This window comes from Lepisosteus platostomus, chromosome 8 (genome assembly GCF_059453375.1).
Source record: "Lepisosteus platostomus isolate fLepPlt1 chromosome 8, fLepPlt1.hap1, whole genome shotgun sequence".
Lineage (NCBI taxonomy): Eukaryota > Metazoa > Chordata > Actinopteri > Semionotiformes > Lepisosteidae > Lepisosteus > Lepisosteus platostomus.
In genome coordinates, this window is record NC_142618.1 from 5814371 (window position 1) to 5842330 (window position 27960).

Sequence of the window (27960 nt, forward strand, 5' to 3'; positions counted from 1 at the left end):
GTGCATGCATTTTAAATTTTATCTAAACTCCCCCCCCCGATTTGGATTGACTGACAATCTTGGTCTCAACTTTTAAAACGATATCACATCGCTGCATACCACACGGCTGTCACTTCCAATTGCGTTTGCGAGGATTTAAAGTCTTCGTTGTGAATACGAATACTGTTTTACCCTCATCGCACACAAAACGTTACTTGCTTGCTTTCCAGAGTCTTAACTTTAGTTAAAAGTTTGATCGGTTTTGCAGCGGTCAGCTGCTCCCAGTTAACCACGTGTATCTTATTATTCCTCAAGTAGGCTTTGCGGTGTCGTACGACGGTATTCTGCAAACTTGAAAAAAGTTGACCACATCTCAAAGGAAAGGAATGTGGTTTAAAAGCACATCATACTGCAGATTAAGAAATCTGAATTACAAGTAGAGGTTTTCTTACGGATAAGAACAGTTATGAAACGGAAACTTGTTTTCGTTCTGAAAAAAATATTTTGCATAATAGAGTAGTCGGTGATCAATACTTACCACAATGCCTGCGTCTTGTTCCACACTTTCGGGTGAACCGCTGTCTGCCATGTTGGTTTCGCACGACCTGTCAGGTATCCCGCAAACTTGAAGGGATGCAGGACTTCTGAAAGTGAATCAAAGACGGCAGACGGGGGAGGGGAAGGGACTGCAGCTCTCCGCCTACTGCTGCGACAGATCAGATGTCGGCTGCGGGGGAAAAGTTTAATAACCCCCTTTGCTCTCATTTACTTCTACTTTGCGCAGATGTTAAGTATTTTACTCAACACAAAGGAATTGCTTTTGGGCTCCTTTGAGCAGCGACACGAGGCGTGACAGAAAAGCGTCATTGCAGGAGTATTAAACCACCGCAAAGCATTTACCCTTATTAAAGTGCCTGATTACGTATATTTTGTTGTTTGTACGTTTGATTTCTAGTTTTAGCTTTTAAACTTCTAACGACGTTAGAATACCGTGACTTATGACTTGAAACACGATTCAATATTATCCCCCCGGATGAACGTATGTGTGAAAATTACGTGGTGGCAAGGGCTTTCGTATCTAGGAGATGTCGCACATACTTGCTAATTCATACAGTATCGGCTCTTTAAGCTGATCCGTGGACAAAGCTCTCCTTGAGAGTTTTTTTAAAACAAGCAAACTATCAGGAGAGAGAGGTTCAGTTTAAACCGCATGTTCAGAAGATCTTTCAATTATTTTCAGTTTTTATATTCAGACAAATAGTCTCTACATAGTCCTAGAAGGACATATTTATTATAGATCCCCCCATTTGAAACGTGAACAAGGCTGTATCCCTGCAATCGCAAGCTAAAATAGCTAAAAAAGTCCAAAACCTGCTCCGTAAACTATCCCCAGGATACCGTGAACAGAAGGCTAATTAGATTTTGTAACTTACAAGTACTTTTATCAGTGGTATTGGATTCATACAAGATTAGCAGTCCAAGACAGCTAGGTTTTATTTTTTTTTAATGGTCATGGGCCCACAAATGCCTGTCGCACTGCTGGGCCACATTGCCCCCTGCGTCAGTGTTTTCTTTGAGGAAGTCCATCTTGACCATCTTTCGCGTTCCCCTGCACGTTGTTTTCAAGTTATTGAGCTCTAATCATGTCCAACCGAACCTGGTACTAAGTAGAAAGGCATGACTACTGTGTCATGTTGAAGTCATTAGATATGCTTCCAAGGATGTAAGAGCTCTTTTAAAATCTCGAGATGCAACATAGCGTTTGAAAATACTTGCGCTGTGTACAGTGTATCTTTAATTGGGGATGTTTCTTATATTTTCCATGCATGAGTGCAAGCTGTTAGGATGGTGTCCCATATTTTATAGTGCTATGGATACATAGCTAAGTACTGTGATGGAAAGATTTCTCTGCAAATTAAATTACTGCTATGGCAAGTCACATGCTGTGAATGGCTGTTAAAGTTCAAGGTCAAGCGAAGATGTAATTCGTAGCGGCAAAAGCTGTTATGTACAATGTTGACGTTGGAACATAATTTTAGACATCTGACTCTTGGTTTGGCTCCTGATTGCATCCGTGTTTAATTTGTACACCCCTCTAGTATGTCAATTGCTGTCTTGAGACTCTGATATTCTTTCAGTTCAGAGGGTATTAAAATAAGAGGCTGGGAAAACCGCTTTTTCAGCTGCTCCAAGGCTGTGAAGTTGCAAAGCCCCCTTTGAAAGCACTGGGTGGCAGGGTTTAAATGTCATCTTAAAACTCCCTTTTGTACTTGCTTTTAAATCTGTTTAAATGAATTAGTGCACTTGCTTGGTTATTGTATTGTAGACTGCCTTCCGATGTACTACTGCTGGAGCGATGTACTACGCTCCAGCAGCCATATCACCCTGCAACTCACAACTGGCAACCCACTGGAGCTCAGCAGGTGTGAGCCTGGTCAGTACCTGGATGAGAGACCTCCTGGGAAAAACTAAGGTTGCTGCTGGAAGAGGTGTTAGTGGGGCCAGCAGGGGGCGCTCACCCTGTGGTCCATGTGGGTCCTAATGCCCCAGTATAGTGACGGGGACACTGTACTGAAAACAGGCGCCGTCCTTCGGATGAGACGTAAAACCGAGGTCCTGACTCTCTGTGGTCATTAAAAATCCCAGGGCGCTTCTCGAAAAGAGTAGGGGTGTAACCCCGGTGTCCTGGCCAAATTTCCAATTGGCCCTTACCAATCATGGCCTCCTAATAATCCCCTTCTATGAATTGGCTACATTACTCTGCTCTCCTCCCCACTGATAGCTGATGTGTGGTGAGCGTTCTGGCGCACTATGGCTGCCGTCGCATCATCCAGGTGGATGCTGCACATTGGTGGGGGTGGAGGGGAGTCCCCATTACCTGTAAAGCACTTTGAGTGGAGTGTCCAGAAAAGCGCTATATAAATGTAAGCAATTATTATTATTATTATTATTATTATTATTATTATTATTATTATTACTACAATACCCTTATAAAATAAAGGCTACTGTCATTACTCTGTGCAACACTGAGTACTGCACCACCAAAAGGTAAAATGATTCTTAGATTTGGTTTGCTTTTCTTGTTTTGAGTAACTTACATTCAAACTGTCACCTCTGAAAAACAAAAGATGAAATGTATATTTCACATGAAGTACAACTCAATTCAAACTGCAAGTCAGTTTTAAGGCATAATAAAACACTGTATAATATAAAAACCTCAGGTACTGTAAATACACTGTAGTATATGCATCTCAAATAAGATTATGTACTCTTTAAATTCCAAACAATGAAGAAAATTGTGTTGGTGGTTCAACAATCACCTTTTTGTTTTAGAAATATCATTCTTTAAATGATAGACAATATAAACTAAAGCCTGAAACTGTTCTCTTTTTAATTTAATACATAAGCACTTTAAATAGCCATAGTGTTTATCGGTTCCCCTGGGACATGGTTATATTTAAGCCTTCTTTTATTTCAACTCTTTAACAATGAGGAGCACTGTTCACATCCAGGCTGCACAGGCTTATTGAGATGACCTCCTCTGCCCAGCCTGTCTTACACCTTTGTTTGATTGAATATCTCCTTGTTCACAAACTGGATCAGTGCCGATATAGTGTCTGGTTTTGAATTAATGTGAATGCAGACAAAATTACTGTCTGAAAAGTATACTAAAGTATATTAATTATACTGATTAAAATTGAGAATCCTGTGCTGGTCAGGCTACAGTTTGATACTGGTAACAACTTTAGAAATCCAGTATTAACGACCAATATTTTTTCCACAACATAAAACATATCCCTTACTAGTTGTGGTTATTGACTTTATGCTTTAACTTAATTTTTTTAAAATACTTAATCTTGTGTAGAATGGTAGGATTTTGAAAAGGTTTGAGAAGGTGGGTGAAATAATATTATTGGTATATAATTTATATTCTGAAACATTAATGTAGTGAGTATACTGTAAATACCAGATGCATGGTGCCTCTATACAGAAGTTAGGGTGCTGGCCTTGTAACTGGAAGGATGTGTGTTCTGGTCTCAGGTGGAGTGTTGCTCTTGTACCTTCGAGTAAAGTTGTGGTAAAGAACCCAGTTGAGTAAGTGGGTTCACATGTATGTCCCTTTCGATAAGTGTCAGACACATCCATCCATTTTCTAACTGCTTCTTCCAATTGAGGGTCACAGGGGAGCTGGAGTCTATCAATAGACAAAAGGAAGGACAGGATGCCAGTCCGTCACAGGATGTGCACAGACATACACTCACACCTGGACCGATTTTACCAGAAGCCAATTAACCTACCAGCATGTCTTTGGACTGAGAGGGAACTGGGGCTCAAAGGGGAAACCCATGCAAACACGAGGAGCACATGCAAACTCCACACAGACAGTACCACAGGTCTGCTTTGAACCCAGGGCCCAAGTGTTTTTTCCCCAGAGGGAGAAGGAAGAGACTGAACATGGAGCTGTTTTGAGGCTGGTAAGCAGCTGAGCTGCCTTCCGGTGTTGATAAGGGAGGGATTTGGGGAAGAAGTCTCGTTAGGAATTCAAGTTGCTTAGGCTTTTTTTGTCTTGTTTGTGCCCTGTGCGTGTGATTTTTGATGAACTTCCCTGCACTAGAAACAAGTATCTGTTTCACCAAGACTCGCCTGTTAAAGGACCTCCTACTAGGGCACCTCAACCTCCCAGTGTGTCTCAGCCTGTCGTGAGCTTTAACAATGTACTCAAGAAGTTCAAGCAGGTGACACCTGAAGGGGCTCCACAGCTGAAATGTTGTTTCTTTTTTTTTTCAGCAATGGAATAAACCTTTACTTTATCCTAATGTATTTAAGGTTTGCGGTCACCGGCGTCACTGCAGCTTCACACGGTGGGACTGTATGATGGGATGAGCAGCTCCCATCTTCGAGGGCCGGAGGGTCCTCTTGCTTCCATTCCAGCTCTTTTCATTCGGGGTTGTGCGGGAGCGGACTCCTAACCGGGCGAGCAATGTGCACGAGGCAGGCAGAGACGAACACAGGCATGCCCACACTCTCCGGACCAGGCACGTTGACTCATTGTAATTCACAACAAGCACTCTGAAATCTATTTGCAAATTGGCAAAAAAAATTGGTTGAACAAGTTTACACACCCTTGATTGAATCAGTCTTATTTCAGGCTGTTAGACTACACAATGAGTTCCTACAAACCATAGAATAATATAGTATATGAAGTTAGACAGCAAGAAAACCAGTACAATATACAGTACATCCATGATCACAAACACACAGATGGATCATTGTAAATAGTTTCAGAGCACTACAAAGACACTTTACATTTAAAAGAACAAGACAGTATACAGTACATAATGTATGTGTAAGTGTCTTAGATACATATTATATATATATAAGAATATGGAAACATATGGAAACATATTATATATATATAAGAAATATAAAACAGCACCACCAGCTGGAAAAACAAATCCTGTAAGGGGAGAGGACACATGGGACTCTAATGATGGAACTTCATTAATAATTCCTTACACTTCTATAAGGCTTTTCTGGACACTCCACTCAAAGCGCTTTACAGGTAATGGGGATCCTCTCCACCATCACCAATGTGTAGTCCCACCTCGATGATGCAACAGCAGCCATAGCGCACCAGTATGCTCCCCATGCACCAGCTTATGAGTGGGGAGGATAACAGAGTGATGAATACAATAGACACACTGACTGCACACTACATTACATTGAGGGAGGGGGTTAGAAAAACTTGCATGTAAAGCACTGTAGAGGTACCATGTTTTCTGTGAATATATGCTGAAACGTGTTCCGTCTTTATATTTAATTGTTGTGCTTATTTATTATCACTTATTATATTTTAAAACAGTGAAGTCATTCTTAGAATTAGTCGTCATTATTTTGTTCTGAAAATGTAGCCTCGGAACTCAGCGGTGGTGGCTCAGGTAGCAGAGGGGAAGTTATACGAGGTGGCACCGTGCGCTGTTTTGTTTTTGGTCGAGGTCCGAGGCAACTTGTTTTTGCTGAGCTTTTAGACTTATAAACCGCCGCGTTGTTTGGGGATGTTTTAATATTTTTTGTCCGTATCCTTAAACTGCGTTGACGACAGGGTTAAATAAACGGTTGCATAACGCTGTTAGGTACGGTCGTATTTATGTTTTCAGTCCATTATTATTGCAGCCTGCCATCTCTTACTCTTTTAACTATATTTATACAGGCCTGATGGTTTTGCCTAAGAATCCCTGATATTGGGATTAGTTTTGCTTTAATTCTGAATGTCCAGCATTTTACCCACGGTCGGTTGTGCGGTAAATAAGGTCTTTAACGGCGACGGTAGAGGACGCGGGTTGCAGTTTCCTCTCGGCGTGTAGCTGTAACGGTTTGGCCTGATGTGTTAAATCTCTGCATGTTAGGCCATCGCAGATCTGGCCCTCGGTAAATGGACACTTTCGTGTTTTCGCACAAATTACAAAAGTAAGGTTATCAAGTCAAAACATAAAATGGCTATTTTGACGTGGGAATTAATAAACAAGAAGTATAGAGAAAATAACATACAGTAAATCGCGATTTATAACCTTCGTATTTTATTTGAAAATAACAGCAGTAAAAGTCCTCCGAGAATTCTAATATGCTTAACTTTTCTCTGTAGTAAACGCGTCTGTGCAGACAAAGGTACAGTAATATGACGTTTTCCGAGGTGTAACTTGATGTATTTTGTAACGTCACAATTTTGGGGAAAAAAAAACAGCTTCTGCGAAAATATTTTAATCTCGTGTTTGGTGCAAAGGCCACAACATGGTTGGGCTGCTTGTTGCACTCTCCCACCACCTTTAGTGTAAAGAAGCGCTTCCTGTTCTCGGTTTTAAATGTACTTTCAACTTGTGTCCTCTGGCTTGTTTCATCGTTTCTTTGTGTCAAGTATAAAATTCAAATTATAGAAAAATAAAATATGCCACCTTACCCATTTTAAAATCATATTGTTTTAATTGTTTACATTAAGTAACTACTTTGCCCACTCAATGCAATACCTCCCACATGTATAATAAGTCCAGTGATTAAAAGCACAGTAGTCTCACAATCACATACAGCTGCAGAAAGAAATACTGGCTGGTGCGGACACCCTATATCTACAGCACCGTGGTTGTGATTTTGTATCATTTAAGTTTAGTGACCATCCATTCATCTTTGTGAGTGGTTATCGCTAGCTGATTGAAAATAAACAAAGCTGGGTTAGTGTTTGTCTGCTGAAAAGGTCCTTTGTTTCCTTCTTTTAGTCTGGGAGTTGAACGTGCCGAATTCCCTGCCTGCTGACAAGCTCGGTGGAATGGAAGTGTGTCCTGGAGGACCCTGACCGCAGTCAAGTTCACCCCTGAGCTGGGATCACTGAACGGGTGGGAAGGAAATCCCGAAGGGACCCTCGGGGAGGCAGGATGCTGGAGTCCGTGGTGACGTTCCAGTCCCAGCTCACCTCCGTGATGGAGCTGCTCGTCAAAGCGGCGGTGTGCGAGATCACCAAGCTGTTCGAGGGCAGCTTTGCCGACTTCCAGCTGGAGATCGCCCAGAGCAAGAAGGAGAACGACACCCTGAAGCTGAGGCTCAGGCTGATTGAGAACCAGCTGCGGGCGGGGCAGGACGCGGGTGGCCTGCGCTGCGGCGGGCTCCGGGCGGCCGAGGGCGGCGCGCGGCGCAGGCGCAGGAGAGCAGGCGCAGGTGAGCTGGGCCAGGCGCTGCCAGGCCACACTGAAATCAGGCCCCCGATGAGCGCAGGCCATCTAGCCTGGCTGGTAGTTAGCAGCTAACTGATCAGAGGATCTTATCCAGCCGTTTCAGAAGTGCCTCTTGTCCTTACTGCAGGATCTCAGTAGGATCTTGAAAGAAACCAGGATATTGCATTCAACAACATGACTCTGCAGCTTTTTTTTTGCAGACCACCACAAACCCTCAACTTTTAGCAAGCAGTATAATGACAGAAATGTGCCAGCTGGGAATTGAACTTGTGAATCTTGCATGTCCTAATGCCCCACACAGTGATATAGTGACGGGGACACTGTACTGTTAAATGACAGCCCTCCTTCGGATGATTTATGGTCATTAAAAATCTCAGGGCATTTCTCAAAAAGAGTAGGGGCATCAAATTTTCCATTGGGCTTTACCTATTCACAGTCTCCTAGTAATCCCCTTTTATGAATTGGCATCATTACGCCGTTCTGCCAACATATAGCTGGGGTGTGGGGAGCTTACTGGCGCACTATGGCTGCCGTCACTTATCCAGGTGGGGCTGCACACTAGTGGTGGTGGAGGGGAGTCCCCATTACCTGTAAAGAGCTTTGAGTGGAGTGTCCAGAAAAGCACTATATAAATGTAAGGAATTATTATTATTAATGAAGTTCCACCATAGAGTCCCATGTGTTTCAAGTGTAATTCTCTGCTATCAGCATACACCTGACAGCTCTATCAAAGGCATCTTATTTTTGCTCCCATTTACAGCAAAATACAGCTGTGTATTTTACTAGAAATAAATCTGAGTGAAGTACCTTGCTCAGGTGGACATGTTGAGACCCACCTGGGTTCTGAAGCTGCAACCTTCCAGACCAGAACTCTAAGCATTGCTCCCCACTCATGCACCTCAGAGATTATCCTTGCGGAACGATCTCTGTGAATCTGGAAATCCAGGTAAGGAAAGCACCTAGATGTCTTAGCGACAGTGGGTGTCCTTGCCTGTTCAGGACAGCACCCACAGACAGGAGGGTCTACAGGAGGCACTGTCACATGCTTGCGGTGTTGAAAGACTGAACCAGCCGGGGGTGCACAACATCTGTGTAAGCAGGTTTTGTATTGCACATTTTATATTGTTTTCTTGGGGAGAGGAGAGGAGCTGAAGGCAGTTTCTAGAGTCTTAGTCTTAGATGCATGCTCAGACCAAACTCCCTACATGCAGAAGAAGATGTTTTTGATGAGGCTTTAAAACCCTAATCTCAGTGTGACCCACACCCAGCTACTGTAACTGTGTTATGGGAGTTCTTGTGTCGCGTCCTTTGTTTTCCCTGCAGGAGCCGAGGGCAAAGGCTCTGTGCGCGCAGAGAGCAGCTCCGAGGCGGAGCTGGACAGCTGCCTGTGGAGAGACGTGGAGCCGGCCTCCGTGGGCGCGGCCGGCGAACCTGCCGGGCTGTACCCTGGCGAAGGCGCGGAGCTGGAATCCATCATCATCAAAGAGGAGGTAAGAGATCCAGACACCTGCCTGGATCCCACTGAAAACCCCCTCCGTGTCCCATCGGTCTGCCCGCTGGGGCAAGGTGAAGAGCAGCCTATGTCTGCAAGGCCCCCCCTCTGTACAAAATAGACCACCCATCTGCACTCCAGGTGGCATGATGGCATACAGAATTGGCAAATATATGCAGATCGGCCTGCACCTCACTTCAGATGGTATGTGATGGCATTGGCAAGAATGTTAAGCAGTTGATTCATTTTGAATGCCCACCTTTACTCTCTCTCATCCAGCCCACAGACCTGGACGAGGAGACCTCTGAATCCATCCTTGACCTGGAGGACGGACCAGAAGCGGACCCAGGCGATAGGGACCTGCGTGGAGGATTAATGATCGGTGTGGACGGTAGGATTGCTAGCAGCGCAGCCTCTCTCCGTTAATAATTCCCTTATCGTAATGGTTATAAAATCTGCTGGTATGCTGGAAACAGTTTTTTTCACCCCTAGTTACACCTGTATGGTAAGTTAGTCTGATTTTTGTTTGAGTTAACACAATAGTTATGTGATTTGCCATCAGTCATTTTTTCTGCAGGGTTGTAAACATTACAGTAAATGCAGTGTCCTCCCAATGTCACTCTCACTTTTCTTTTGTCTGTTGTTGTGCCTCTCCAGCACGAGAAACTTCACCATCTGTGACTACACAAAGCACTGAAGGATTGTTTTTGTGTGTCTTTTGTATAGCACCACTATAACCTCAAAATCATTGTAATCATAACATCTGTAGTCTTACGCCTGCACTTCCCATGTAAGCCAGTAGTTGACTGGGAGCACTGATGACCTTGCATCTGTAAAGAGTTGTTTAAAATGCTTCTTTTGTTAACAATATGTTCTTGTAATTCTGACATCATGCGTAGACTGCAGGCAGTTAGAAATTATGAAAGAAAATAACTCCAGCTAAGTTTTTATCGAGGCGAGAATGGAAAGTCATCCAGTTGCAGGGTGAGGGAGGCTGAAAGAAAAATACATTTTCTTCCTCTTACGCTATTGTTCCTCAACTTGATCTGAAATAAAGTCCTGATTGATTGTTTCACCTCTGTAGCCTGGACTCCGATTCTTTTCCTGGTCTACTGGAGAGGGATACCGTCACCCATTCGCCTTCAGCAGCCACCCGATCTGCACCCATAAAAACAAGAATACGAAATTGATAGGAGGGGAAAAAGTCAGTGTTGGCAGTTTTGTACATGGGTTCCTCGGAAACAGCCGAGCCAGATTAAGACGTTTGCCTCAACATGTCAGCAGTGGCTGCCTCTACCGTCTCTGTGGTGATGCCGTGCTGGTGACCTGTTCTCTGTGATGCCACTAATCGTTTGACTTTTCTCTCGACTAGGAACCATCGAGGCCTGCGCCCTCCCGGACGCGGAGGAGAGGAGTGGGGTGGACGAACAGCTCGGCGAGAGATGCTGGAGCCCCGACCTGACTCTAGGCGTAGAGCCCGCATCTACAGACGACCACAGAAGCAGGCAGAGTGGAGAGAAGATGAGCGGGCTGGAGGCTGTCCACCTGGCAGAACCCGGTCTTCAGCAGGTTACACAGCGGTTCAGCCCGCTGGGATCGGACCATATTACAGAAGGGCTTAGTATGGGCCTTGATTATGCGGTAGAAAGTCTTATGGATCTGGGGGCTGTTACACAATCGTATAGTAAAAGAGACCTGAATGGACTGGAGGGCATTGCAATGCCAGAGCAGGACACCGAGCTGAAGTCCAGCGAGCAGAATGCCCCTGACGACTTTCACCTGCACGGCTTAGAGTCGTCATACATGAGTCCAGAGGCAGATGACTTAAATCCTGCCCGGGTGAAGGAGGAGATGAAGCTGCAGGCTGCTTACAAGGAAGAGAGCAGGGCGGAGCAAGAGCACACCCAGCAGGGGGAGCTCGGAGAGGGCTTGGAAAGTGGTGGGCGACCCCAAGGACCCAAGAGCAGGAACCCTGCCCCACAGCTGCACAGGCAGAAGCAACAGGGACCCTCCGGCACCGTCACCCCTCCGCCTCCTGGCGGCGAGAGCAAAGCAGAGTCCAGCGGGGACGCCCAGAGCTCCAGCCACTGTGAACAGTGTGGGGCCAGTTTCAGCACTGACTGGCCTCTCCAGACACACCAGTGCCCGCAGGCCGGGCAGGGCGTGCACAGCTGCTCCCAGTGCGGGAAGGCCTTCAGCCAGCCCGGGTACCTGAAGGCCCACCAGCGACTGCACACGGGGGAGACGCCATACTGCTGCGCCCACTGCGGCATGGGCTTCAGCCTCTCCAGCAACCTCAAGGCGCACCAGCGCATCCACACGGGCGAGCGGCCGTACAGCTGCACCCTGTGCGGGAAGAGCTTCAGCCACCTGGGCACCCTGGAGCGGCATCAGCTGATCCACACCGGGGAGAGGCCCTACCGCTGCCACCAGTGCGGGAAGAACTTCAGCCGGCAGGGGAACCTGGAGAGGCACCAGCGCATCCACACGGGAGAGAGGCCGTACTGCTGCCCCTACTGCGGGAAGCGTTTCAGCCGGGTCGAGTACCTGAAGATACACCAGCGCATCCACACGGGCGAGCGGCCTCACCGCTGCACGCAGTGCGGGAAGACCTTCAGTCAGTCGGGCCACCTTAAGAAACACCAGTGCTACCATAGTGCAGAGACTGGAGAGCCGCCCTCTGTCTGATCGGCCCTCCTTTTTTATAGTTCCCTTTCACCTCTTCGCGTGACTTTGGTTTGGTGTGGTTATTGACTCCACAGCCTTTTAGTCCGAATAATTTCTCTTAATGTTCTCTTTGTGCTGTCAAGAGCCAGGCAGAAAATGAAAGGCAAGAGACTGAGGGCAAACTGTTCTGAAAGTAGAGCCTACTTTCAAAAAGACTGCTTTATGTTTTCCTCTTTTCGAATGATTCTCTGTTGGTATCGGTCTCGTGTTTTGCTTTCTGTAATGAAACTTCTGGTTCCTTTTCATTTCCTTCGTCAGCCCGCTGGAAGAAAAAAAACCCAGCTGTCATGAATGTCTCTTCTACAGAGAGGAGATCAGAGAGAAAAGGGAGACACAGCTGTATTTTTTTTTATATGCGTCATGGATCAACTGATTAAACTTTGGAGTGATCAGGCGTTAATTAGCCCAGCTCCACGTTACAGCCAACACAGGTGTTAGGCTAAGACAACACAAGAACTCCATCGAGCTCGTTCGCTAGCTTTATCCGAGGATATCCTCCAGCTGTTTCTTGAAAGAACCCAGGGAGTCGGCTTTGTCAACATGGCTCAGTGGCTTTCCCAAGCTCCCACAGCCCTTTGTGTAAAGAAGTGCCTCCTGTCCTGAATGGAGGATCTCATCCAGCTGTTTCTTGAAAGAAACCAAGGTATTGGCTTCAACAGCACGGCTGGGCAGCTACCCAGCAGTTTGAAAAGCAACACGGGCAAACAAATAAAAGGGTCAACATTAAGTATGTTGCAAGTAATTTGTTATTTTTGAAATGAATTTGTAGATGAACAAATTTGAAGTGGAAACAAAAGGACTCATTTTAATATCTTATACAAGGTAGACGGTTCGTGCTCATTACAAACTAGTCTTTTCTTAGTGTCCCTTTTAACACTTCTTGAAAGAAGGTCAACATGGTGCAATAAAAAAACTTTTAAACCGAAAAAGAGCTGTGTACATCTTTGCGGTCTTGTCTTCTGCCCTTTGCAAAACACTAAACCCCGAATGCAGCCGATGTGTCTGGAAATGACAGGAGATCATACGTCCGTGATGAATTGTTGCTTTGTACAACTCCCGTCTCCTTTAAACATTGCTTTGACCTCCTAAGTCGCACCTGTGTGATAATTACAAGAGATGCAGGTACGTTCACTACAAACATGAATTTGATTCCCTGTTGTTTTTTTCCCATGTGTCAGATTTTCTTTTAATTTAGAAACTAGTAGGAAGTAGTTCCGTGTCTTGTGTTGAATTATTTTAGTGTACTTAAATCGTATCTGCTGTACAGCAGAAGGAAGACTTGCCACGTAACATTAGTTTCCGATGTTGGAGGAGAAGTTGTTTGGAATTTCCATGTATTTCAGATGAGAAAGCAAGAAAGAAACACGGCAGACACGGCACAGCACTGATTAGATCGAGGAGTGTCGCGCTTGCTCATCTTGCACGCTGGCATGCGGGGCTGTATTCATTTGACTTATTCGTTTATACAGTCGTTTCTGATGGAGTTTTGATTTAAAGAAAAAAAGCTTCCAGCGGTGTTCATTTGTTTGTTTTTCACTCGTTTGTTTTAATACTCCTGCCTCCGGACGTAAAAAATAAGGAGGACGCGTTTTGGGGGGCTGAATAGTTACTCGTAGGATCCACTCGCAACATACAGCTGGGGTTAATGCCATACACGCATAACACACTTACTCGGGAATTTACATACACTCCGAGAGGCCAATTTTTGCTGTAGTTGGAAAATACTGGTCAAATTTGTAGCAGTCCTTACGTTAAAACCATACGAAATTTTATCAATATAATATACAACCAAATTATCATTTTGCCCACCCCTGTAGTTCACATGAGATCAGCTCACGCATTTCCTAGTACAGACAGTCGTAGTACACCTAGTCCCAGTTTGACTCTTGAGGGACAGAAAGCGGATTATTTAAAACCAGAGTTTGACGAGTCATGTGAACTGCGATCTATTTCTGTTCCAGCAATAGACCAGGACATCGTGAACTATTAAACACCGAAGCATCACGCGGTACAAAAAGTGACGCCACTCCCCTTCAAAATCCCATCTGTCTCTGAAATTGATTTTTTCCCCAAGTTTTATTAGACATCGAATAATACAAAGGAGGAATGGTATAAAAAAAGTGAGCGAAATAAAAACAAAAAACAGAGCACTGCCAGAGGAAAACAGTAAGTTATAATTTGTACATACATTTTTTGTCTCGTTATTTATGAAGTTCTTGATGAAGTTTTAGTAACATTGTATTTCCACTTATAAGCATTAAAGGAAAAGTAGGTAGCGTTCGTCTTTTTTGTTTTGTGAATGTATTATCTACCCGGTATTACTAACAGATTAATTAGAAATAAATGTTCTTTATATTACATTTTCTAACATCAGATTTCTTAGATCTAACATTCATTTAATCATTTTAAATGATTAAAAATAACGTTTTGAAAGTCTATCTAAAACAATTTTGTATTATATAAAGTTAACAAAGGCGTCAGTTTCTTTTATAGCCTTACAGAGCACACGTACATCATCTAGTTCGTGTCTCAGTCTAAAAAGAGTGGGTTTAACAGGATGAAACCCAAGAACAACTTTAAATGTTATTTTTTTAACCTTGCTTTGTCTGTATTGCATTTTTGTCTTTTATTTGCACACCATCCAAGAATTGTAACTGTAGATTCAGCAAGGTCAGTACTGACGGATTTAAGATTACTTTGAACAAACTCACTACTTTCTCAGGCATGTCATCATAACTATAGCGTATTCCCGAGTGGTAACGGCAATCTGCCCAAACATTCAGCGTACGTCAACAATCTACCATCTTTATCCTGCCATCTAAATCTAACAATTATACCATGTCTGCAAGAATATGATTTTATTTTTATACTTAATAATTTTGTAATTTTAGTACTGTACTGTACAGTAGGTGTGTGATGAGAAATTATGTTTATGTATATATATATTCAATTCCAGGATCGTAATATCTTCCTGTGAAGTCTGGATAACTTAAAGAGGAACTGCAGTCCCAAGTTCTCCGACCAGTTATTACATCTCAGTAACAAACTAAATTAATTGATGGTATCACAACATTTTACAAAGTCCTAATTAGGCACAAAATCGTGAACTTTGTGAAAGTGCTGAGCAGCCCCATTTTGTCACAAACCCCTGGTTCTCGCCAGGGAGGCAAGAGTGAGAGTTAGCGTGACCTGCGACTAGTGCGTCCCTTCCTGCTCACTAGTCACCGTAATGACTAATGTAAAGGATGTGATGCAGAGTTAACAAGTAAGTCGTATTTGTCGGCCACCCATCTCGAAGTTGAGAGCGATATTTCTCTTAGATTGAAAGAGATGCATCCACAAGCCTGCATGTTTCCAGTGTCATATGGCCGCAACACTGTCACTGAAGTTTTGTTGCCTCATTCTGAATCGCAGAACATGGCGCCGCGCATACCTGGAAATTTAGTCTATTTGATGATGTAAATCGGAGGTTTTACATGTTACTGGGTACATTTTACTTTCACTGTGGTTTGAAATGCACTCAGTGATGTAGATTCTTTCTACAAAAAAAAAACAGCATTGCAGTTCCCTGTTAATGGGTATTTTCCTTATATCAAAATTACACATTTCACAGAATGTCAAGATCACCTATAATTTGAAAGACCTAACTGGCAGATTCCATAGATAACCTTTGTTTTTAACATGAAGATTTTGAAGTGCCCTTAAAAAATGCTGCCCTGGCAGAATGATTAGGCTGTTGAGCCTCGTCACTTGTCCCTTTACAGCCAGCATACGCTGACTCAGCTCCTTACTCCATGTTCCTCTGTATAAAGCCTCATCCACAGGACAGCTCCTCCTACAGCTCAGCGTCCCCAGTTCACCATACTGGACTGCTGGGTTTATGGACCTCCTGGCTCAGGGGGAAGAGCCCCACCTACTGGTCCACCAACACCGTGTGCAGCAACATGGTTTTCCCAAGAAGGTAAAAGGTGGGTGTTTCACCTCTCCTTCTACTCGTGGACTGCTTTACATAAATTAAGAAATGATTATCAGCTGCAGTCGTAGCAATTCCTGCTCTTTCATACTTGCTGTTGTCCTGTGTGTATTCTCATTCGTGTTCTTGGTTATTGTGACCACAGGGAGCTGGAGCAGTAGTAAGTACAGGTTAATTGACGTTGTGCTTGGTGATTTGTCAAACCTTCAGTCCAGACAATCGCCTGTGCTGTTGCTCCGTGAAGGAGGCGGCACGGTTTGGGACTCGGGAGTTTCCGTACACAGGCCTGCCGTCACTGTTTTCTTTTGTTTTGGTTCCGTGGGTGAGGGCTACGGCTGCTTTCTTTGTCACTAGTCACTGCGAGGTAAGTTTTCTTTTTCGTTACCGAATTATAACTGTTTGTTTTACAGCGCAGCGTTGTAAGCGGTTTCGTCGAAAGGATCTGCGATGTTCAGGTGATGTCAGGCTAGGCTTCAGTGACTGTGTCCCTGCATAATAACATCAATACTGCTTCTGTTTTAACCCGTAAACTGTACTGTATATTACTTTATATAATACACGAGTAATTAATTACAATAAAATAATAATAACACTACAGACATTTGCGTGGTGCAGTGACATGAGCACGCTAATTAAAGAAATAGTGGGCTGAATTTGTAGCTGATGCTGTTATAACGTAAATTGTACGTGTTTCACCTACTTATTCTTTCCTTTGCCTTCGTAAAAACGGTTTAGATACGTGCAACGTTTATTGATCTTTTAGGTAAAATTACCGTGCCACGAAATCTGTAGCTGCCATTATAGTCAGATTCATTACTGCGTTTGTGTTATCTCGCAATTAACTGTAACAACAGAAACACACAGTATGCTTAGTACAGTGCCATGAGTATTGGATAGTAAGGCTTGTAAAATGAAAAGCTTGGGTCAGTTCCATCTTCGCAGTTTCTGAAAACAACCGCTATTCATAACGCTAATGAAACTGTAGATAACGTGGCCTTCAGTCCCCGGAATCGCCCGAAGTGTTGGAGCGAATATGACTGATATTTTAATAACGAGCGGTATTAAGATGTAACCAGCGCTCCCGGTTCTGTGTCAGCGGCGTAGGCAGTGACTGGCTGGAGACGACTTCACACAGGCTCACTGACACTTTCATTGCCCCTTTTTATTACTGTGGGGCGTGATAATCGCAGAGCCAGAGCAGGGAGTTAGCCGGGAAGGCAGAGAGGAAAGAGGTGGGATTCCTCTCTGCGTTTAAAAGGGGGCAAAGGCAGGAATGGGGAGAGGTCATGGGGGCATTCAAACACAGCGGGATGTGCTGTGCTTCCCCCCTTAGCGCCCTGTTCTCCGAGGGAGACCTCGAAATCCCAGGGCTGGATTGACTCTTCCGAGTTCCCAGGAGCAGAAGGGATCTAGCCTTTGGAGAGACGGAGCACACAGTGGGCTGCTGGGCGTAGAAGATGAGGGAGGCCCTGTCTACACCAGCTGGAGCTCAGACCATCGAGCTCTGGGTGCTCCTCTTCCATAGAGTATGTCGTAATGTGTGTAGACACAGGGGGGCTCAGTGACTCACAATGCCTCACGCTGCTCTGTCACATTTTTGGGGTCCATTTCTGGTTTTAATGAACATACGGCTGTTGTACACATTCCAGTCTGTGACACCAGACTGTTGTAGCTTTGATTTGCATAACAAGCTACTCAAGCTGCAGTTAAAGAACTGGAAATATCCTCTGCTCTGCTTTGTTTCTCCCAAAAGAACCTGCGTCTGGTAAATCCTGTAGTGGATTTAACTGCTGTACACCTAAAGTTTCCTAAAGTTGTCACCTAAAGTGAAGCCTAAAGTTTCCTGCCTGCTTGATGTCCACTACTCTTATTAAACAAAATGTATAGTATTACAATAAAGGCAATAGTATAGTATAATATAACTGCACACAACCATCCCTGCCTTTCATTCTCTTTTTCAGATTCCAGACTAAGATCATCATGGTGCCACAGACCTTTGAAGCTCAGAAACACTGAAGCCAGTGTTGTGTGGAAGCCTATACCCCAGTACAGAAAGGCTCTATTGTAATTAAACCTAACGCTCCGTCTCGCTTCAAAATGGTGGATTCTGCTGCCGTCTTCCGGACCCAGCTGGCCTCTGTCATGGAGGTCCTCACGAAAGCGGCGGTGTGCGAGATCAGCCGGCTGGTCCAGGGCAGCTTTGCCGATCTCCGGGCGGAGGTATCCCGGAGGGACCGGGAAATCGGCACCCTGAGGTCGAGGCTGCAGTGGTGGGAGAGCAGGTCGAGAGCAGAGACTGGAGAGGCAGGGAGGGACGCGGGGAAGACAGCACAGAGTGTCGGAGTCCAGGTGGATAAGGAGGACATGGACAAGGAACGGCCTGCACAGGTCCCTGGTAAGTTAGAGGATCCACCCAGCTGGAGGGCAGACATCTCTTATCTACCTGTTGGTTGCGGCTCAGGCAGGCAGCAGGCCTCCTGCTTCTGTTTTCTTTAAAGGTTGGAGGCAAACAGGACTAAGAGGGAGAGGTATTCTCACTGTGGTGCAGGATGTCCAGCTCGTTCCCTGGAAGGCTCCAGCATGTTCTGTTTTATTTCAGCTGCAAACAAGCTCTACTTGTGGGCACAACTGCAGGTGTTTTTTTTTTCGTCTTCTTCAAAATGAACGAACCAGAAGGCACGAGTGGGGGCTGTGTGGAAGTCTGCTTAAAACGGAGAGAAAGTCTTTACACAGGGGAGTGTAGAATACGTGCCGCTCCACCCTGTTGTTAAAGCAGCTGCGTTGGCTTCTGCCAAAAACTGGCTGGATGAGAGCCTTGGATCAGTCGTTAAATACCAGATCTCCACACCAGATGCCCGCTGTCATTCGTTACCTCTCCTCTGTTCTGATGACCCCAGCTTCCACTTTGTGATGGGGTGGCATGTTTGTTTGGAAATGTGCGTCAAGCGTTAGGTCATGTAATTGTGTCTTGACACCTCTCGCCTTGCAAACCATAAGATTATCTCATGAGTCAGTATCACGTTTTCCGATTGTATAGGCAACGCCAAGTGGAGTTGAGCCCTCCTGGCTTTCTGTTGCCTAAACTGGAATGTTCCTATGTTGAACAAACACATTTATCCTTATACTTTACTCATACACTGTATTTAAAATAAAAATGAACAAGAAATGACATTTGGCTTGGAGACATGAATATGCCCCATCTTCTTGTTTGTCATAGGTGTTGGGAAACTAAAAGTCACATTACACCTCCTGCCTCCCAGTTCATGGTAGAATCCCACTTTCTAATATTACATTAAGGGATCTTGTGGAAGATAAAAGAAATGTTGTGATCTTAAAATCAGCTCATATAGGCTGGTAAACTCTAGATCCCTACTGCAGGAGGGTTAGATTAATGGAACTGATCATGACTATAAGACCAATAACGGTGGTGGGCCTCATTAGCAACAACGATGAGTCACCATACAGAGAGGAGGTGGAGCAACTAGTGGACTGGTGCACTAACAACAACCTCTCTCTTCATGTAAATAAAACAAGAGAGATAATCATTGACTTCAGGAGGGCCCACACTGATCACTCCCCACTGTACATCAACGGCTCCCCAGTGAAAACAGTTAGGAGCACCAAGTTTCTTGGTGTACACTTTACAGATGCCCTCACTCGGTCCCTCAATACCATCTCCCTAGCCAAGCAAGCACAGCAGGGTCTCCATTTCCTGTGGCGACTGAGGAGGGAAAACCTCCACCCCCCTCCCCATTCTTACCACTCTCTACAGAAGCACCATTGAGAGACCCTTGACCAGCTGTGTCACTGTCTGGTTTGGGAATCGCAGCTCTTCAGACCACAAGACCCTGCAACGAATTGTGGAAACAACTGAAAGCCTCCCTCCCTTCCATTTCTGTCACCCCTCACAAACCCTGCTTACACAGTGCCTCCAGTATAGTACATGAGCCCTCCCATAAACTCTTTGCCCTCCTACCATCTGGAAAGATATCGCAGTGTACAAGCCAGCTTCACTGGAGTCTGGAACAGCTTCTTCCACAGGCTGCCAGGCTCCTCAACAGCCTGGAATCTACTTGCACCCACTCCAATTCCAGAAACAGGGTTTAAATCCCCCCAGTGTGTTGTTTATATTGTACTATGTAATGCCTTGTAATTTGCACAGTCTGCACTTTGCACTATGTGTATCCTGTCTACTATGTCTATGTCAGTGTCCTGTTTGTCCTGTCTGTATTTGCACTGTGGACCAGGAGGAATGATATTTCGTTCCACTGTATACTTGTATATGGCTGGAATGACAAATAAACTTGAACTTGAAGAGTAACAATCGGGATCCTAGTTTTAGGCTCTTCCTCCCATAGGGAAATAGTGAGATTAGAGGCGACTTGTGCATCATTGACTACGGTGACTATTGACTACTTCTCACCTGAAGGACAGAGGACAAGGAGGTTTTGTAATTTATTCTGGATGACACTCAACAAGTCCATGGCATCTGGAGTCTGGAACATCCTAATAAAAATGGATCTGTTCCTACGTATTAATTCTCCTTAACTCTTTTCCTGAAGAGCCACAGCCTCTTTTGTTAGTTGGTTCACCTCAGCTCTATAGTAACAGGCAGACCAAAATTATTTACATTATTGTGTGAACCTGACTGTTTTCAGGTCTAAAGTAAGTTAACCATTAAAAAGCCTTGGAAAACCTGCAGAACTCTGGCTGTTGAATACCGGAACTGAGGAAGATAAAATAGCACAGAGATCATTCTGTTGATCATTGATATAATTTTATCAAATTAAATGTAATCATTCTTTTTGATGGAGCAGCCAGTACTGCAAAACATGTTGTGTGTATGAGCTAGTGAAAGGTAGACCTTAGTATCAAGAGTCATTCCCAGTGTCCACATCCATGAGTGTCGAAATCCACATGGATCCACATCCATTGGTGGAGAAATCCCGAACTGCACTCATTTCGGCTCCACTGTGTTTCCAGTTGCTGTTGCTGAGAAGGTCCTTAATGGAGAATGGAAACGTAATACAGCTGAGAGGCCGATATCTAAGAAAGTCGAAGAGGAAGATACAGAAACATATCCTGTCCACACTACACCCAGAGATGCTGGACTGCAGTGTGTCATTAAAGAGGTTGGTGATGTTAATGGACACGGGGCTCTCTGGACAGCAGTGTCGTTAGAGAGGTTGGAAATGTGATATGAGTGGACACCAGGAGACTCTGGACAGCAGTGTGTCGTTAAAGTGGCTGGAGATGTGATGTGAGTGGACACCAGGAGACTCTGGACCACAGTGTGTCATTAAAGTGGCTGGAGATGTGATGTGAGTGGACACCAGGAGACTCTGGACTGCAGTGTGTCGTTAAAGTGGCTGGAGATGTGATGTGAGTGGACACCAGGAGACTCTGGACTACAGTGTGTCGTTAAAGTGGCTGGAGATGTGATGTGAGTGGACACCAGCAGACTGTGGACTGCAGTGTGTCGTTAAAGAGGCTGGAGATGTGAGTGGACACCAGCAGACTGTGGACTGCAGTGTGTCGTTAAGGAGGCTGGAGATGTGAGTGGACACCAGCAGACTGTGGACTGCAGTGTGTCGTTAAGGAGGCTGGAGATGTGAGTGGACACCAGCAGACTGTGGACTGCAGTGTGTCGTTAAGGAGGCTGGAGATGTGAGTGGACACCAGGAGACTCTGGACTGCAGTGTGTCGTTAAGGAGGCTGGAGATGTGAGTGGACACCAGCAGACTGTGGACTGCAGTGTGTCGTTAAAGAGGCTGGAGATGTGATGTGAGTGGACACCAGGAGACTCAAGAGCTTGATGGCAACTGTCCAAATGAAAGTGAGTACTGATCCTGACTTGATTCTGCCTTGCATTATGATGTTTTTTAGACAGGTTGGATATACTGTATGGTTGCATAGTTATTGTACCATACAGTATATCAAGTGTCCACTCAGACTCTCTTAGCTCACAATCCTGTGTTACAGACAACTAACCTGGAAGAGAACAGGCCTGAAACACTTCTCATCAAAGAGGAGAGATCTGGAGAGGACAAGGCTGTCGGTACTCTGCAGAAAGGACTGGTGATTGATCTGAAGAGTAAGTGTTGAGCACCAGAGAAATCTCCTGTGTCTCTACTTGTTCATCGTTAATTGCTTGGCTAACTCCAAAGAATAATTCCATAATAAAATCGTAACATTGCAATTAAAAAGGTTTGGAGGGTGCATTGTAATATTGTTATTAAGACTATATTAGTTGGCACATAAGAATATTGGCACAATATTACCATATGGGCATATGATGTATTGGTAATTAAGAAAAAGTACCAATTTAACCAAGGTTTCACTTTAAAATCTTGTTTTTGGGTGAGGGTAGGCTCCAGCTAGCATTAAAGGGGAACTGCAGTTTAAATTTCTCAGACCGGTTATTAAATCTCTGTGGGGAAAATAAATTAATCGACAGTATCATTTGTTTTTTACTAATTCCAACTCGAGCACAAAATGATGAACTTTGTGAACTTTGTATGGTCGCCATGTTGTTGCAAACTGCTGGTCTTGCCATAGGCGAGAGGGAGAGGGAGAATTGTGGCATAAATTGGCCTTTTCTGTACTGTTATGACTAAAGTAGTGTGCTGGACAAGTGAAGTAAGTACAGGTTGGGAAGCAGACATTTCACCTCAGAAATGTTCCGATGTGATCGGCATGCAGTTAACTTGAGTTAACAAGTAGTATTTGTCGGCAAAACCGTCTTGAAGTAGATAAAAAGAGATGTGGTCACAATGTCACAGGACCGCTTCACATCACTTGGAAGTTTTGTTTCCTCGGTCTGAATCTTGGACAATGACGGCAACATGGCGCTGTGCTTACCTGGAAATGTAGTCATTTTGTGAGGTAAATTAGAGGTTTTACATGTAACTGCATACTTTGTACTTTCATTGTGGTTTGGACTTCGTCTTGGACAGTAGATTTCTTGTGGGTATTAATAAGTGTTGATATGGAACGTTTCGTTGCGTTGCAGAACGTTAGGGTCATAAAAGAGAAGAGATACATTTACTTTTCCTCCTTTACATTTAGCTATATTGCTGTCAGAGTAATTAATACGAACATCATCCAGTCATTTCTTGAAGGATCTCAGCTAGTTGGTGTGAGTCACATAATTAAGTAACAGGTTCCTGGAGATTCCTACTGCTTGTTGCATAAAAGGCACAGCTCCAGACTGTATTTTGGGAGTTGGCTGGCTGATTCCCATGCCTGCCAAGTACTGGTGGCTCCTGGGAAAATGCTGGGGCGAACTCACAGTGAATCCATCGAGAGATGCCCAGTCTTTCTACGGGAAGTCTGTGAAACAGTGGTGGAGCCCTGGGTGGAAGGAGTCATTGGCAATCTTTCCAGCCCTCTAAAAAGAGCAGAAAGAAAACACAATGTTTTGGCTGTAGAGCCTGTGGAGCCTGTGGTGGCACCCGAAGAAGGCTCCACAGCCGAAACGTTGTGTTTTCTTTCTTCTCTTTTCAGCATGGAATAAACCTTTACTTGTTCCTGATGCAGCTACCCTCGTGAACTTCTGTTTCTTGACCTCTTCTTTGCCCTGTAATTTCACAAATCACCAGTGGAGGGCAGGTGACACCACTGACCCTTTCTGCAGAGCGAATAACACAATATGCCTTTGGAGTAGGCAGACTTATTGCAAACCAGACAATTTAACAGTTTAAAATGTTCCTCTTATTTTGAGTCGTTTTTAGTTGTATTGTGGTAAGTGTTTTGTGCTGTTTTCTGTATTTTGACAGATGTAAAATAAGAAACTTAAAATAATTTTTGGCTGTAGTGTACAGATCAGTGTATTGAGGGTTTTGGGCACTATCATTACACATTTAAAATTTATAAGGGCTGTGATTTAACTCTCATTTTTATTTTCACTGCTTCTTTTCCAAGTTCTGATAAGCTCATCCGATCCAGGAAGGAGAATTCTCAGAAAGACGTTGACTCGCGTGTCTGGTCTTTTTCCCCAGAAGCGTCTGGCTCTCTCCTCCACACTAAAGAAAGGGATCCCGTTGTGCAGCTGGACTATGAAGAGGAGTGGGGCTGCAGCTGGTGGCAGGACAGCGATTTAAAACATGCGGAAGGAAACGAAGATCCCGCCGAGCAGCACGGGTCCGGGCAGCGTGTGAGGGTGCCGGGATCCGGGCATATCACACACGGGGACAGTCCAGCGGTGTCTGGCTACAGCACAGAGAGGCTCGATAGAGTAGGCCCTGACAATATCGCCGAAAGTGCCAATGGAACCAGTACTGGCTTAGCAGCGGTATACGTTAAAGAAGAACAGAATATAATTGACAATGTGGAACGAGACGCTGAGCCCCCGTCATTTCATACGAAAGGCAACGATAAGTTACTCGAACCCCTGTTGGGGGCCCCCTACATAAACCTGGAGGTGGAAGGCTGGCGGTCTGCCTGCGTTAAACAGGAGGCTGAGCAGGGGCTTGCACGCAGCGAAGGCAAGAAGGTAGAGCTAGATCCCACCCAACCGGGGCAATACAGTCGGGGCCCGCCAAACGGATCACGGGAGCACAGATGGAACGTTGACGAACCTCTGGATCCCATTGGGGTCAAGGAGGAAAATGAGCTCCGGTCAGTTCACACTGAGGAGCAGACCACTGCTGCATTGGGACCTCTCTACATAAGTGCCGGGGGCAAGGGGCAGGGTTCTGTCCACCTTGGAGATGAGACGGGGCGACGTCCCGCAGGCGGCGAAGAGAGCAGAACGGAGTTGAATCATGCCCTCGGCGGGGTGAGCGAGAGGGCAGAAAATCAGGACTACTTCCAGTGCGAGCAGTGCGGCAAGAGTTTCTGTACCACCTGGAACTTCAAGGTCCACCAGCTCACTCACAGCGGGCAGAGGCCTCACTGCTGCACCTACTGTGGGAAGCGATTCAGTCGCTCCGATAACCTGAAGACACACATGCGAATCCACACGGGCGAGAGGCCTCACTGCTGCTCCCTGTGTGGGCAGAGCTTCACCTACCTGGGCAGCCTCAAAACCCACCAGCGGCTCCACACTGGGGAGACGCCACACTGCTGCACCCAGTGCGGGAAGAGTTTCAGCAACTCGGGGAACCTGGAGAGACACCAGAGGGTTCACAGGGGAGAGAGGCCCTACAACTGCTCCCAGTGCGGGAAGAACTTCTGCCACGCAGCCGATCTGAAATCCCACCAGCGCATTCACACAGGAGAGCGATCCCACCGCTGCCTCCAATGCGGGAAAAGTTTCAATCGCTCCGATAATCTCAAGACGCACCTGCGGATCCACACAGGAGAGAGGCCCTACGACTGCGCTCTGTGTGGAAGGAATTTCAGTCATTCTGGGGACCTGAAAAGACACGAGCGGATCCACACGGGAGAGAGGCCGTATGTCTGTGCCCAGTGTGGGAAGAGTTTCCGGGTCTCTGGCAGCCTGAGGACACACCAGCGGATTCACAGGCTGCGCTCACATGTGAACAGCTGATCAATGCGACTGTCGTAGCTGGAGAACGCTTCTGCAAATTACAGCAGTGTACTGTATATATCAATAGAAAATGATGAGTAAAAAATACAGTAGGATGTCAACACTTAAGAGGATTAGATGCAGAGAAATGTTGCCAATAACCAAGTCCACTCCTCTACCATAGCCAAATGCACTACAGTATATAGTATGTATGGTTAAAAGCCATAAGTAACTAAGGCTATATTAATATTAATAGGATTATTAAATTAATATAAATATTAATTTATATAACATTGATTAACTAAAAGAAACACAACTTTATAATAGTTCAAATAAACATCATGAATTCCTCCTCTGTGACCAGCCTACACTTTCTGTCTCTATATCTGTGATTAGCACACCCCGCTGTAATGAAACAGGACAAGAAAGCTGTCAGTTAAGGTTGTAAAGTAGTCTCTAGCTTCTCATTCCCTACACTGTTGATATAGGACCTGGAGTGCTTGTTGCAGTATAAAAACAAGACTACGTGAGCTCTTGCTGCTGGGCGGTGGGTACTTGGGCAGGGGGCCGGGAGAGGCTGACTCACTCACTAGATTCGTTTTGCGATCCTCCTCTTCTGTGCTGCTAATTTTAAAGCTGTGGTTAACAACCTTCAGCTTGGTTTCATCCCACTCTGCCCTTCTCTCATCCAGATTGAATCATGAATAAGTACATTGGACGTCCAGATCTGCTGTATAATAATAATAATTGCTTGCACTTACATAGCGCTTTTCTGGACACTCCACTCAAAGTGCTTTACAGGTAATGGGGATCCCCTCCAAAACTCAGACTACTGGTAAATGTGCTACTTCTACTATAAAGGAGTGAAAAACTGCTGGCAGTGTCTTAATCTTTTTACAGATCTAAGTCCCAAGTGTTCAGAGATTTTACATAAAAGGTATCCAAATAGTTAAAGTTTAAAAGAAAAGTATATCAAAATTAATCTAAAAAATAAATAATTATTAAAAATTTAATAAATAGAACCTACAGCCCTACACAATCAAAAAATCCAAACTTTGTTTACCAAAACATTTACAAGCATTCCTGTAAAATTATTTTTGTCAGCACCCCAGTAATAACAATACTAAATTTTAAGGATATTGTAGCTGGGATTGTTTAATTGATAGTAGTGGCTTGTAATTATACATTCGCATAGCATTTTTGTCCAAAGAAGTGCTTCTCCAAGCAACAAATAATTTTTTAAAGAAATTATTCCCCACTTTCTTTGTTCTAGAGCTTTTTGAGTCTTCCCTCTCTCCCCATCACTGTGAAATAACAGTTTCCAATATACATTCTTACACCTTTGAGAATAATTCTGTTTTATTTATGTTCAGGAAAGTGTGCAGAAATGAGATGTTTTGCTGACACCAAACTGTTATTTTCATTCAGAATGTCTCTCTGCTGGTGGCTCTATTTCCTCACAAGTTCTTTACCTGAAGAGCAAAGTAGCAAACCTGTTAATAGCACTTTTTTCTCCCTGTACACGGGTGTACAAAGGTATTTATTTCAATGACATTTGGGCAAGAGGAAAAAGTTGAGTCCAGGAAGAACAGAGCATGGGGAATGAATCATTCTGACTGTACTGTGTCTTATACTCTCCATCATAAATGATTCTGTCTAAAACACATTTGTGAATTCCGTGTCAGAAAACAAATCGTTTTTTAATTCTTTCTTTGATTCTAATAATCAAATAGAAGGGAAAAGTCACTTTTCCACTTTTCTTATTTAAAAAACGTTTGAATATTTTTTTTTATTCTTCCTAATTCACTGAACCATGTTAATTGCTTTTCCTATCATCCTCTGTAGTATATATTCTCCACCCTGCAATTCTGAATTAATGAGAGTTCCCTTATTAGTGATGTAGAATCTGTCAACAGATGTTCAGTCTTAGAATTAATATCTGATACAGTACCTTGGAAAGTGTAAAACGTACTGTTTAGTTTAACAATGATCCGGCACATCTAGAAAATGTTGTTTTTTAAAAGCTTGTCACTACAAAATGTATCTTGTGTTAAAGGAGTGGGAACAACTGTTAGTTATATATCCCCATAAATAATTCTATATGGTCATTGTATCAATACAGTATGTTCTCCAACTTCTGAATTAATAAAATCATTACTCCCATAACGGTTTGTGCAAAGAAACGCCTCCTGTTCCTGGTTTTGGAACCTTATAGTCAGTCCTAAACTGAACAGATAACTAGCGCAGGTACAGTTAGCTGGGGCAGACTCAATATGGTTTCATCTGCTTTTAGTTAAAACTCCATTAGACATATTTTATATGTTGCAACTTTATTAGGGTTGCGAGCAAGATGTTACAATAAGCAGTTCTGGATGTGATAAAGGCTGTCAGACTTTCTCTGCAGCAGAAAAGGGGTCTTTGCTGAGCAGTATTTCAGAACCTTGTCCTTAAGGCCTGGACACAAGGTACATAGATGAATAACCTTAGTTAAGGAATCACAATGACCGAGTTCCATCCCTGTGAATTGGGATTTAGAGATGTTTCTGCATACTGCTGCAATTGATTTTGCAAATACAACCAGATGTGGCTTTCTTTA

The 27960-nt window shown here is 44.4% G+C and overlaps 2 protein-coding genes across 2 annotated transcripts in view; one reads left to right on the forward strand and one right to left on the reverse strand.

Annotated features, from left to right (window-relative positions):
• Window positions 1–653, reverse strand: part of LOC148655553 (hypoxanthine-guanine phosphoribosyltransferase-like) — a 35087-nt gene extending 34434 nt beyond the window's left edge. Inside the window, exon 1 of the mRNA XM_088642193.1 lies at window positions 518–653. Coding sequence (XP_088498319.1) covers window positions 518–568 — 51 coding nt within the window. The 5' untranslated portion in view covers window positions 569–653. The remainder of the gene's footprint in view (window positions 1–517) is intronic.
• Window positions 654–5919: 5266 nt separating this feature from the next.
• LOC148655554 (uncharacterized) lies at window positions 5920–27530 on the forward strand. The gene is made up of 9 exons (XM_088644387.1): window positions 5920–6113; window positions 7248–7683; window positions 9024–9190; window positions 9472–9583; window positions 10565–11877; window positions 17915–18287; window positions 20876–21024; window positions 21875–21986; window positions 23893–27530. Exons 2-9 carry the CDS (start codon window positions 7404–7406, stop codon window positions 25383–25385), a joined length of 3999 nt encoding a protein of 1332 aa, XP_088500513.1. The 5' UTR covers window positions 5920–6113; window positions 7248–7403; the 3' UTR covers window positions 25386–27530.
• The last annotated feature ends 430 nt before the right edge of the window (window positions 27531–27960 follow it).